The following is a 14,024-nucleotide window of genomic DNA, read 5'->3' as shown; positions in this document are numbered from 1 at the left end:
GAGAAGGTGACTTGCCCATGGTGAGATAGCAGAGCTCTCTCTAGAGGGAAGAGGTTGTGCCCTAGGAGGCAGCATCACACTGAGTCAATCAGGGAAGAAGGAAAGGACTGTCATTTGGCATCGAAGGACCAACTGAGGCAAGAGAACAAAAATTTGTATTTGATTGCACAATTCTGTGACAATCTCCCATGTGCTGAAAAACTCTAGAGGAGGAAGAGAGAAGGAAGAAAGAAGGGGTGACCAAGGGTGAAGGACTGGCAAGGTGGGACCAACAGAACAAGAAGGCAGGGGATTTAAGGAGAGAGAAGAGGGGCATGCTGAATATCCTAACTACGAGGTCAAGACTATGAAGGGAGGAAAGAGACAGAATGGGGGATGCAAAGGGAGGTCAGGGAACGAATAATCAAAGCTAATGTTTATACTGAAGATTGGTAAAGTACTTTACACCTGTTACTCAACTTGATCCACAACAATCCTATGAGGCAGATGCCATTATCCCCATCTTATAGACAAGGAAACTGAGCCTGAAAGAGTTTAGGTGACTTTCCCAGGTTCTCATGGCTGGTAGGTGTCAGAGCAAAACCTGAACTCATACCTTTCTGATTCTGAGGCTCAAACTCTACCCACTAGGCCAAGAGAAGATGAAGATCAGAGGATGCAGTGAAAGGAATTAAAGGACTGCCATGAAAGCAGACTGAAAAGTGAGGCTGTGGGAGAAGTGGAAGGGCAGGAGATTGTGATGACAAAGGGGAATTCAGAGATTTCAAAACCCTGTACGTGGAAAACACCTCCTGAGATCTAAAATGTGACTAAAATCTTGTGGGTAACACACTCATCACGAACTTCTTCATAGATTACGGTGCTCCATTTCCACATTTATGATTCCCACCTCCCATCATTAGCACTCTTCCTCCTCTTTGTACATCTACTGTATTTATTATTTTGTGCAGAGGTTGAGTTCCCAAGGTAGAACGTAAGCTCCCCGAAGGCAAGGTCTGTTTTGTTTTTGTCTTCGTGTCTCATTTATATGGCAGGTGCCAAATACACATTTTCTGAGCTGAACTGAACAATGAGGGATAAATCAGGAAGGAGGGAGGGGACAATAAAGAGGAAGAAAAGGAGCCAGATTTGCTGACCCACCAAGTAGTATATACTTACCTTCAGAAACTTAAAAATTACAAAATAGGCACATACCTGTGCTGGTTCTTTTAAAATGTCCATCCTAACAAGAAAAACGGAGAGCCCTGCTTCTGGGTCCCTAACTGGCCAACCTCACTGGTATCATATTCCCCAATCCCCAGTCTTCTCTGGGTTAAAACCCCCCAGCTTCTCGAGTGCACAATTGTCTGGAGTCTCCTCCTCACGTTCCAGCTTGTTCCTCGGTGACCCTCCCTCCCTCCATCCTTCTCACTTTCTAGCACTGAGGCTTCTTTTTCAAAGTGGTGAAATCTTAAATTTGAGAAAGTACAGGTGCTGTACCAGACTCCATGAGTAAATATCCAAGATGGGAAAAAGCAGTATCTACCCTCTGCTTTAAGTAAAGGGAGACAGTAGAATAGAATGTAGCTCTTACAGTCAAAAAGCTCTGGATCCTAGTCCGGACCTTGGGCAGGTCATCTAACCTCCCTCTCCTCATTGGCAATTGAGGAATGACACTTCTATTATAGAGATGTTGTGAGGTTCAAGAAGATGGATAAGCATAAAGTATTCTGTAACTTTAAAGCACCACATAACTATAAGCTATTATTTTTTAAAATCAAGCTGTGTGCTGGCTTTTGTTCACAAAGACCTTACGATAAGACATGAACTTTTGCATTGTGCTTCTAAAAGGGGGCCTGGATTTACTCTGAGCCATCTAAACTCTCCATCTCCCATTCTGACAAATGGCATTATTTTGTTGGGATAGAGAGACATCTAGCCATATAAGTGTCCTCCACGACCGGGGGACAAAACCTATGCCTTTAAGCTCATCTACACTGTTCTCCAAGCATCTGAACCACCTGGACTGGACCCTTCAAAACTCAAAGCCAATTTATCAGAAGAACCATACTGTATACCATTCAGGAGGCTGTAAATTGTAAACAAAAGGTAAGTCCTTTCTGACACTCCACTAGCTAGGAAAGGGAATACAGATGTCCAGAACACATATTCTACTCCAATCAGAAGAAACGGTGATGGTGACAAGTGTAAAACTCAAGACATACCTCAAAAATCAGCAGAATCCTGGAGTCCCGGAGATAGCGCTCATAGGGATAATCTTTCATGTATCCCAGGCCTCCAACAATCTGTAGGGCTTCACTCACACAAATCCAGGCTGCTTCGGAGCTGAACACCTACAACAAACGACAAAGATATTATCATGGCCTTGCTGCATATATGTGTCATTAGGTGCTAACAGCAGCGTCTAGATGAAGCAAAGGATGTTGTTAGATGAAAAATATAAATTTTACCTCTTTCATGGAATATTCACTGACTATGAGAGCCCTCCCTGATCTTTACATTCTGTGAGCTTGGAATTCCCCCATTCTCTGCAGCATTTAATCATATAACATTCTACTATTGTTCAATGTTATTTCATGTGTATTAGTCTTGTGACTCCAACCAACAGGTTTCTTGAAAGCAAGAACTAGGTACAGTATCCTGAGAATACTGAACATTCCATAGGCATTCCATAAATGATCAGAAGCATTAAAAAAACCGAGGGTAGAAAAGCTGTGACCAATAGAGTGGGCTTGGGACAGCCTATGGTGGGATGAAAAATAAATGCTATTAAAAACTTATCTACCACAAATAAACCACGTAACTGTGGGCAATCCCTGCACCTCTCTGGGCAGCACCTAGGACCTGTAACATCTCTTCATATTGTGGGAGCTGGCATCCTACTTTCAGCCTCTCAAAACCCATGGCTGCCCCACTTTTCCCAGTCACCTTCACCATGGCTGCTTCCAGAGAGCAATCAGGAAAACCTGGGCTGTCCATCATCCCGGCAGTGAGGTAGGCCATACTCTCCATCACATAGGTTTTCTTGGCCAACAGAGCAAACTTTTCCTAAAGTTAATAAGAACAAACACAAAGGCCAATTTACATCAGGTTCCTGAACTGCTCATCTGTAATTACGGCAGTTCATCAGGACAAGCAGCTGCATCCCAAAAGAGATCAGAGGTTTAAATAAAGATATTTACATGAAATAAAATAACTTAATTTCTATTTTCTAAATCGCCATGACAAGCAGTCACCATTACAATGGAGAAAAATTCTCTACTTTGCAAGCACACACTGGCCCCAACTGAAGATGCCTTTGAAATGAGCAAGGATAGCTTTCAGTTTCTTAATTACCTCAATTAATCCAAATTCACTTAGAGTTCTGTTGAACTGCTTCCTTGTACAGGCATATTCTGCTGTCATTCCTTAAGAAAAGAAAGCAGTCATTAAGAAGGATGATTTCTTAAAGTCAAGTTCATGAGCTTTCAAATGTATTAACAGGAGTGACAGGGGATAAATCCATCTCTATCTTCTCAGAAAGGGGAAAACTGCTCAGTTGTATGGGCCAAGGAATAAGATTAAAAGAAGCCTCCAACATATACATCTTGAAAAATGTTAAGAAAAGAAAAACACTGTCTTTTGTGTTTAGCCTCATCAGGGCCAAACTGATGTCCCAGGCATTCTGGAAACATCAGCAGACACACACACTGAAGCCCTCACGAGAGCTCTGCTTCCTCAGCAATCACTTTGTGGCTCAGTCAGTCTATAGTCTTGTCAAGAAAACCTCAAATGGGGTTCCAAAGAGTCAGACACAACTGAAAGAACCGATAACAACAAAATCGATGGTGTGGGGTGGGGGCCCACACACACTTTCCTCCTCTACACACATTCTCTTTGTTTTCCCAAGGAAACAGTGGCCACAATGAAAGATTTGCTACTTTGAAGAATGTTTTTCAGGCTCAATCACACTAGAGAAAAAGAAACAATAAAAACAAATCTGAAATATTCTTCCTTCTTTCAATAGTCACCTCCAAATGGCTGAGTCCTCTTTTTTTTGGGACCAAGGACTTAGTGTGCCAGTGGGACAAATATTCACAAGTTCTTTACTTGAATGATTGCCTGACTTACCAATCAACTTCTTGAGCATCCCAGCAACTAAACTTCCCATGGTAAATCGGCCACTGTTCAGGATATTCATTGCTAGCTGTAAGAGGAAGGAAAAGCTTTAATTATTCATCATCAAGAGCTCATCAAATTCCAGAGAAGGATGTGCCATGAGGAGAAGACGGCTTCTGACAGAAGCAGCAAGCAAGCTACCATGGGACAAGGTTCACAACGTAGAGATCAGACTTGGTTCTGTACCTCAGGCACCAAGGAGCTTTTCTGCAGCCTGTTCCATGAATCCAGTCCTATCACAGATATGTTAAGGACTGTGAAACGAGAAAACAAAATCTGGGGAAGCGCTGCAACGTATACCAAGGGGGTGGTGGCCCACAGAATTCAGATGCTGAATTAAGATCATGGCAAATAACCACTGGATTCTTCTCCAAGTTTGTAGGACTTGTAAAAATCCTCTGCCTGGAACCTCAGCTTTTATTGAGGAAGGTGATTTTGTCAATAATTTAACATTCATTTAGCAATGAAACCATATGTACATAATATGGCCCAATCCTGCTTTTTAACATCACTCATTCACTTTTGCAAATACTTACCAAAGACCTACAATGTGTTAAGTTCTACAGTATATACAAAGATGAATAAGGCAGTCTGCCCAAGGAGATTACAGATTATATTATATAGATTATATATAATATAATATCTATAGATTATAGATTATATTATAGTCCAATAGAAAAGATAAAAATGTGTACACAAACAACAGCACCAAGTGCTACGATGAGACATAATTTAAAGGAAGGAGAGACTGTTGTATCAGTCCAGATCCAGGCTCCTTATGAATAAAGGCTGAATCCCTAAAAAGTGACCTTTCCTTTGAAAGGAAAAAAACAATATAATGAAAAATAATTATACAAAGTTACCGTATTAAAACATATATAAAATGTGTTTACTTTCCTTTCAATTAAAATTAATGTCACTTGGTCATTTACATTGTCCTCTTCTTCCCAACATTTTTTCCTCTTTTTGCTTTATCATCTTTTTGCATGAGGGGCAAAAGGGCAATGTGAGCAGCAGGTCTAGGCATTAGGCACGGGGCTTTTACTGGAATGCAGCAGTTGTTCATGAAAGGGGAAGTGTGTTTACTGCTCCATGGGAGGCTCTCTCCCTTCTCCCTGGGCCTGACCAGGGATACCCTGCTGTTCTCCTTGCAAGGCTGAGTAACTCAAGTTTCTAGAAACCCCACACAAGGCACCTCCATCTCCACCCTAAGTCCTCTAACAGTTGGACAGTCTAACAGGTATCCACTTCTAAACCCCAGATTCCCTGGTTTGTTTTTGGTTTGTTTTTTTTTGAGGAGGGGCATAGACCTTGATAAATCTTATTCGAGGCTGGTGACTTGTGCGGATGGCAGGCCCACTGGGCACACCTTCCCTTCCAAAACAAATCACACCTTCGGCCCACCCTCCAAGGATACATCACCAGGAAAGTATGTCAGCAAAGAATAGCAGGAGGTGGTTCCTGGGGCTTATGCCACATGGGGTCTGGAATATGGCTGGACACTTAGTAACTTCATGCCTCAGCAGCTCACCCGAAGACCAGGCAGTAATCAGAGGACAGCATCTGCCAGACCTCCAAGTGCTTTACTGCCACATGGCTTCTCAGAATTCAAGCTGAACCCTTAGATACAGGCAACAGGAACCACCCAGGTCCCCCAAACATAACTTAGACCGAGATGCTGAACCAGTGTGCACCTGTCCACATGGGGGGTGAGGAACAAGGCTGTTCTCTTGGAAGAGTAACATGCCCAAAATCAACTTGTCCAATCAATACCACCCAACCCTCTACCTCCACCCCCATTTGCTTAACTGTCAAAATCTAATTCTGTGTTCAGAGACCCCTGGCTGGCTGTGAGCCCATGATGCACCACAGGTCCCAAAGAGGATTTCTGATATACTGTGGTCCACCAGCGAAACCTGGCAGGTACAGTTGTGACCAGCAGGAATTAGGATGGACTATTTCCCAATGTTTCTATAAGGATGTCTTCCCTACCAGCCGTTACATTTGAAGGGTAACATTTTCTGAGGTCAAGGATGACAGAATGAGGTTCTACTAACCATCCTTAGATAAACTAACAGCTTCTTATGTTTTCTACCTGGAAAATCATGACTCAACTGATAAAGCCAATCTGAACACTGACTTTTGTGTTGTCCTTGATCGGCTAAGGTGTGACCACCCTGAGGACTGATCACTGCAACAGCATTCCACCAGGAATAGTCATCAGTTTTGAATTTGAGGATCCAAACTTATTTTTAATGCTAAGGATTTAATGTCCTTTAAATGTGTCTAATGCTAGCATAATCCTTTTAGAACAGCCCTAAGTCTTTTACTCTAGTTACAGATAACCAATTGATCATTAAATCATTCATCATCTAGCCTTTGTCTTGGCACAACTGCTGTTCCTGGGATTACTTTTTTAGAAGATCCTCAGTTTCAGAAAAAAAGGTTTTTCACCTCAGTAGACCATACAGCTATTGGTACTTAACATTGCTATAAGGGGCAATTTTTTTTTCTTTCCATTTTCCACAGCCTACATGAGCATGGGTTTCACTGATTTCTTTTCCATGCTTGGTATACTAAAGATTTTCCACTATCACTTTTCATTTTTAAGATCATAGTTGTGTTTGTTTCCCCAAAGACAAAGATGTCAGTATTCTAGCCATTTCTCTTGAAATTGATTGGAAATTGCTGAGCTAAAGACATCCAACTAAGAAAAGAGACTACTCTGCATACATCTTTAGCATTCCCCAAAGTCTGCTTTAAATGCATCTGGAAGCACTTCTCACTTAGTTGTGATGTCTAAGACTTTGATTTGAACGTCAAAGGCAGCTGACTGGAATTGCATTTTTTGTCTTAGTTTTGTAAAGAAAAGTACACACTAATAAACTTCATTATTCATCCCAGTTAGGCTCTTGAAATATTGTCCAACGATGTTCTGAATTTTTTCTTCTGTTTTCCAACTAAACATATTCTTTTTTTAACACTCTATCTCCTTCCTGCTGTTTTGTTTGTAATTCCAACACAGTTAATGACTTCTGTTTTGAAATTTAAGTCAAATGCTAGAAATTTCCTCCCCTGGTATCATCACCCATATTTTTACAATCTAAAAAGAAAATTTCCAATTCTAGTCCTTTCTTACAATGTCACTAATGCCACCTGTCTAGAAAGTTTGGTGAATCTTTTATCAAGCTAATTCTACTCCACAAAAGCTCCACTTGGTCCCAGGCATCTCACCTTAAATCTTGGCTTTTCTCCCTAAGACAGTCATTACAGGTTGCACTCATCTTCGCACAAGCTAGGCTCAGTGAAAACAGTGGCTTATGTTCCAACCGACATGATACTTCATGCTGCTAAGTCCCAGGAAGAGTTCATGAAAGAAATATCTTTTGAGTTGGGCCTTGAAGGATGTGAAGGATTTGGACAAGAGGCTCAAAGAGAGGGAGGAGATGTGGCAAAGACAATGTTAACAAAGAAGAATAGTGAAAACAGAGTGTAGCAGACAAACTCAGAAACAGCAAGTTTAGGATATGAGAAGGGAATTACTAATGGCTAGGCCCATATGACAGAGGACTCTGAATGACATCATGAAGTTGATCTATTATCCTGAAAGACCTAAAGCTCAGTTTGAGCAAAGAGGTCAATAAAATTGAGTAAAAACAGTCATAATATATATAACTTTTGTCTTTAAAAAGTAAAGTAAAAGACAGTATGATAGTGGTCTTAACCCTGTAGTACAACTTGATGGGGATAAGGTAATTGTGTCTTTTGCAAGCTTATAGGGACACAGGAGTTTAGATCTGGAAGGGTCCTTAGCAATCATCTCATTTTGCAGATGAGAGAATGTGCACAGAAAGATTAAATTATTTACCAAGGTCACACTGGCACAAAGAAAACTAGGTCTCTGGACTATAAGGTGAACATTCTTTCACAGGAACCATTCGAGTCATTGGGAAAGGGTAGCACACAAGGTGGTGCCAGACAAGAGGCATTTATGAGAACAATCTACACAGCTCCAGATATGCATCTGACTTCATCATCAGACTTTGGGAATCTGGAACAGGAAATGAGCCAGCTAGCTTTCCACAAAGAGCCTGCTGCAATCAGGGGATCAGCATGGAAACAAAGCTCAGGGCAGAATAATTTTCCAGAACTGAATATGTCTGAGTTGTAGAAAACTGCAAACTTCTCAAGAACCTTTTATATAATGAATTTAAGATGGAAAACCTATTGTTGTTCAGTTGTTTTCAGTCATGTCTAACTCTCTGTCACCCCATTTGGGGTTTCCTTCCCCAACTCATTTTACAAATGAGGAAACTGAGGCAAACAGGATTAAATGACTTGCCCAGGATCACACAGCTACTAAGTGTCTGAGGTCAGATTGAAACTCAGGAAGATAAGCCTTCCTGACTTCAGGCCCAGCACTGTGTCACCTACCTCCCTAACGAAAACCTTAAGAAAAAACGAATGAAAAATGTACTTTAAGGGAAAACTGAAGTAAAATTCTGATCATAACAGCACTCAGAAATGGCATGACGGGGGCGGAGGCAAGATGGCGAAGTAAAAAGAGTATACCTCTGCATGGCTCTGGCTCCCTCCACCTCCAATACATGTAAAAAATGACTGTAAACAAATTTTAGAGCTTACAGAACCCAGAAAGTCTCAAAGAGAAACAAATCTCCCGCTGAAGGCAGCCCGGCAGAAAGAGTATATTGCACCAGTCTGGGAGCTGTGCACAGTCCCATGGGTTCTGGCCCCAGGGCGGCCCCGACTTCAGGAGAGTGAATCACTGGCAGCTATGGCAGTTTCCACACTTCTCAACTCACAGACCCAAAAAGAAAGCTAAAGGTCAGTGTGGAACTCTGTTGGATCTGGGTGGAAAAGAGTACAGTCCAGCCCCTGCCCCCAGAGCGAGAAGTGGCAGAAGTGCGGCAGCTGATGCAGCATGGCTGTTTCCAGAGCTCCTGGCCTGCAGATTGTAGGGGGACCAAGTGACCATTCAGAGGATAATCACTCTTGCTTTAACCTGCTTGGATCTGGATTGCAGTCTTGGGTGGTGGTCCTGAAGTGTTTGACCAGGGAGCCAGAGATTATGGGGCTGTAGAGAGGGCACCCTCCTAATAGCTGTGGCAGCTGCAAAACCCCTAGTAATTTGGGACATAGCTCTCTGTAATCTGGAAGCAGAGTTCTAGTGTGGCAAAGAGCTCAAAAGTTAGCTGGCAATATGAGCAAGAAGAGGAAGCACAGACAATAGAATCCTTTTGGGGGGACAAAAAGTATCAAAGCATGGAACAGGAGGAAGACAACGAAGTCAGAACTCCTGAATCAAAAGCTTCCAAGAAAAATATGAATTGGTAACAGGCCATGGAGGAGCTCAAGAAGGATTTTAAAAATCAAGTAAGAGAAGTTGAGGAAAAATTGGGAAGAGAAATGAGAATGATGCAAGAAAATCATGAAAAGCAAGTCAACAGCCTGCTAAAGGAGACCCAAAAAGATACTGAAGAAAATAACACCTTAAAAAATAGACTAACTCAAATGGCAAAAGAGGCCCAAAAAGCCAATGAAGAGAAGAATGCCTTAAAAAGCCAAATTTACCAGATGGAAAAGGAATTTCAAAAACTCACTGAAGAGAATAATTCCTTCAAAATTAGATTGGAGCAAATGGAAGCTAATGACTTTATAAGAAATCAAGATAATATTAAACAGATCCAAACAAATGAAAATATAGAAGGTAATGTGAAATATCTCACTGGAAAAACCACTGACCTGGAAAATAGATCCAGGAGAGATAATTTAAAAATTATTGGGCTACCTGAAAGCTATGATCAAAAAAAGAGCCTAGAAATCATCCTTCAAGAAATTCTCAAGGAAAATTGCCCTGATATTCTAGAACCAGAGGGCAAAATAGAAATGGAAAGAATTCACCAATTGCCTCTTGAAAAAGATCTCAAAAAGAAAACTCCTAGGAATATTATAGCCGAATTCCAGAGTTCCCAGGTCAAGGAGAAAATACTGCAAGCAGTCAGGAAGAAACAATTTGAGTATTGTGGAAACACAATCAGGATAACACAAGACTTAGCAGCTTCTACATTAAGGGATCAAAGGGCTTGGGATATGATATTCCGGAGATCAAAGGAGCTAGGATTAAAACCAAGAATCACCTACCCAGCAAAACTGAGTATAATGCTTCAGGGAAAAATACAGTCATTCAATGAAATAGAGGATTTTCTAGCATTCTTGATGAAAAAAACAGAGCTGAACAGATAATCTGACTTTTAAATACAAGAAGCAAGAGAAGCATGAGAAGGTAAACAGGAAAAAGAAATCATAAGGAACTTATTAAAGTTGAAATATTTACATTCCACCATGGAAAAACTATAATTGTAACTTATAAGACTTTTTTCAGTATAAGGATAGTTGAAGGGAATATATGTGTGTGTGTGTATGTGTGTGTGTGTGTATATATATATATATATATGTATGTATGTATACATACATATATACGTGTGTATAGGAGGGTGTATGTGTGTATATATATGTGAGTGTGTGCATGTATATGTACATGTATACACAGGCAGAGGACACAGGATGAGTTGAATATGAAGGGATGATATCCAAAAAAATAAAATTAAGAGGTGAGAGAGGAATATATTGGGAGAAGGAAAATGGAGAGATAGATTAGGGTAAATTATTTCATGTAAAAGAGATGAGAGAAAACTGTTACAATGGAGGGGAAGTGCAGTTAGGTGAAAGGGAATGAGTCAACTTTACTCTCATTGAATTTGGCTTAAGGAAGGAATAACATACACACTCATTTGAGTATCTTACCCTACAGGAAAATAGGGGGAAGGGGATAAAAGGGGGAATGATAGAAGGGAGGGCAGATTGGGAGAGAGGGTAGTTAGAAGCAAATACTTTTGAAAAGGAACAGGGTCAAAATAGAAAATAGAATAAGTGGGGAGCAGGATAGGATGGAAGGAATTATAGTTAGTCTTTCACAATACAGCTACTATAGAAATGTTTTGCATTACTACACATGTACAACCTATATTGAATTGCTTATCTTCCCAGTGGGGGGGGAGGGAGGGAGGAGGGAAGAAGAGAAAAAATCTGGAACTCAAAAGTTTTAAAAACAAATGTTTAAAATAAAGTTGGGGGTGGGATGTGTGAGGACATAAGAGAGAACAGACTGGGGGAAGGGGTATTCAGTAGGCTATTTTGGGATGGGGTAGGGGAAAGATGGGGAGAAAAATTTGTAACTCAAAATCTTGTGGAAATGAATGTTGAAAACCAAAAATAAATTTTGGGGAAAAAAGTGGCATGGCTCTTCTAGTGCTCAAAGTGATGAGATGACTATAAACCAGAGCTGATAAAACAATGATAAAAAAAATAATACAATGGGCTCCAGAAATGGCAGCTACAGCTTCTAATCAGGAATACCATCTTTTTTTTTTTTTTTGCTTTTTGGAGGGGGGAAGGCACGGTAATTGGGGTTAAGTGACTTGTCCAAGGTCACATGGCTAGTAAGTATCAAGCATCTGAGACTGATTTGAACTTAGGTCCTCCTGATTCTAGAACCAGTGCTCTATTCACTGCGCCACCTAGCTGCCCCAGGAGTGCCATCTTTAAAGGTATGAAAAAGTTGATGTACACATACTATATACTATATATAATGCATAAGTATTATATATAATATGCAATAATTAACCTTGCTTTAAGAGACCTACAGATCTATCTAGTCCCCATATAGGGGCCAGTAGGTACATGGCTAACAGGATGCCTGCTGAGAGTTTGATTCCTTTTGCAACATAGCTTATCAATGTCCTGTAACTCTTGCTTGTTCCTCATCTGTTTTAGTTTCTTCCAGCAACATGTAGAAAAATCACAGGCTTTAGAAATGGAAGAGATTTTAGAGATGATTTAGTCTAACCTCTCACTGGGCAGATGAGGCCAGGACTAAGCCAGGTCAAAGTGACTTGCCTGCTCTTACAAAGCCATTAAGAAGCAGAGGCAGAATTCAAACCCAGGTTCTGATTTCATTATAATAATAATAATAGTAATAACAAGCATTTACATAACACCTACTATATACCAGGCACTATACTAAGCACTTTATGGATTATCAGCTCATTTGATCTTTACAACAACTCTGTGAGGTAATATCGCCATTTTATAGATGAGGAAACTGAGGCAAAGATTAAGTGACAGGGTCACACAGCTGTTATTATGTGTTTGGGACAGAATTTGAAGCCTGATTTTCTTGACTCCAGGCTAGCAATCTATAAACTGTGTCACCTGTCTTAGTGTTCTTCTACTTTTGTTTGGAAACACGTAATCATGGAGAAAATTAACACATTATAGAGGAGAGATGCTTGTCTAAATCTATTAATTTTCAGAAGTCCATAATACAACAAAACATCAGAAGAAGCAGTCATTGATGATAGTAAGACTCAAAAAAATGAGAGAGGAGTGGCTAGGTGGCGCAGTGAGTAGAGCACTGGCCCTGGAGCCAGGGTGACCTGAGTTCAAATCCAGCCTCAGACACTTAACACACACACACACAAACACTAGCTTTGTGACCTTGGGCAAGTTACTTAACCCCAACTGCTCTCCCCCCCCCCAAAAAAAGAGATTATTCAACGGAAAAATTTCTATTTGTTAAGACTTCACAGGATTGTTTTTTTTTTTTTTCCCCTTCTTCCCTCCTTGGTTCTATTTCTAATAGCAGCATGGCAAACTACATCCAAAAAAAAAAAAACCAGCTTCCCCTGTTTCACCAAGAAATTGATGGCTTCTACTGCTCTAGTTTTTCTTTTTTCCCATTTCTCCAAAGCTGGCAGTAGCTGCACTTATGTCTGAATTTAGGAGGGCCAAAGTGCTTTCCATACGTGACCCCACGTGATGGTTAGAATAGTCCTCTGTACTGGCAGGTACTGAAGGTGTTTTTATTTCGATTTCATAGATGAGCCTAAGGCCAGGAGGTTAAGCGACTTGTTAGCAGTCACAAAGTCAGTAAGTACTTGATGCAGAATTCAAGCATCTGAAAATCAACTTAATTATTCTATCAACTGTCTGACTTAAATTTTAATATAAAAGAGATCAAGTTATACATGACAGAGCTTTGCAATTCTAAACGAAAAATGTGCCTTCACCAAACAAAGCTCTTCCAGGAAGTTTCACCATTGGTGTGGAAGAGACTCGTAGAGCTGGCAGGTATGGGGTCCAAATGGATAAACCAGATGAACTCTCTAGGAGGGCACCAGGACCTGAATGGTCTTAAGGTTTTGTCAAATGAGAATCAATTGAAGATTTTTCTATTTCATCTGAAATGGGAAAAAGAGGGAATGGGTCATGACATAGCTGAAAAGGTCACATAGAGCAGGAAAATTTAAGCTTGCTTCTGCCTTGGCAGCAGAGGGAGGAGTCAGAAGTGAAGGGTGAAAGCTGCCCAGAAACAAATGTAGGCTCCTTATTAAAAAACAACAACAATACAACAAAAGGCAGCAATCAGAATGATACAAGAGTGGAAGAGGCTGGCTCCAATGAATTCCCTCTCATTGAAGGTCTTTAGACAAACTTTTCACGATCCCAAGTTGAACACACTATAAAGAAGAGTGATTCCTGTTTGGAGGCAGAGTGGCTGAGGCAGCCTCCAAAGCCCTTTCTGATTCTAAGATTCTGTGAAGGTGCAGTCTCTGGCAGGTTCTCCCAAGCCAGAAAGTGCCTGCTTGGGTATTACTGGGCCTCTGGAAGGACGAAGCTTGCTCCTGCTGAGTCAGAAGGACTTGTTTCCTGCCAGAAAGCTGGCCACCAAGCATGATATGGCTTTCAGCCACAGTAACTCATGAATTTCTCCACTGAGGCACAGG

At 40.9% G+C, this 14,024-nt stretch overlaps 1 protein-coding gene and 1 non-coding gene across 2 annotated transcripts in view; both read right to left on the bottom strand.

The window, feature by feature from the left end:
• ACAD9 (acyl-CoA dehydrogenase family member 9) overlaps positions 1-14,024 on the bottom strand; it is a 58,585-nt gene that overhangs the window by 16,969 nt on the left and 27,592 nt on the right. The window contains exons 9-12 of the mRNA XM_069083780.1: positions 4,111-4,186; positions 3,337-3,407; positions 2,929-3,048; positions 2,205-2,333 (exon numbers count right to left, since the gene is read on the bottom strand). Of these exons, the coding sequence (XP_068939881.1) occupies positions 2,205-2,333; positions 2,929-3,048; positions 3,337-3,407; positions 4,111-4,186 (396 nt within the window). The remainder of the gene's footprint in view (positions 1-2,204; positions 2,334-2,928; positions 3,049-3,336; positions 3,408-4,110; positions 4,187-14,024) is intronic.
• LOC138158545 (small nucleolar RNA SNORA52) lies at positions 5,983-6,116 on the bottom strand. The gene has a single exon (XR_011167671.1). It is a non-coding gene; the product is annotated as a small nucleolar RNA SNORA52 (small nucleolar RNA).

The sequence above is a fragment of the Petaurus breviceps genome, unplaced genomic scaffold, assembly GCF_028583685.1.
Source record: "Petaurus breviceps papuanus isolate PSGF00001 unplaced genomic scaffold, PetGlider_PUasm1.0 174, whole genome shotgun sequence".
In the NCBI taxonomy this organism is placed as follows: domain Eukaryota; kingdom Metazoa; phylum Chordata; class Mammalia; order Diprotodontia; family Petauridae; genus Petaurus; species Petaurus breviceps.
This window is presented reverse-complemented; position numbering and strand designations above follow the sequence as displayed.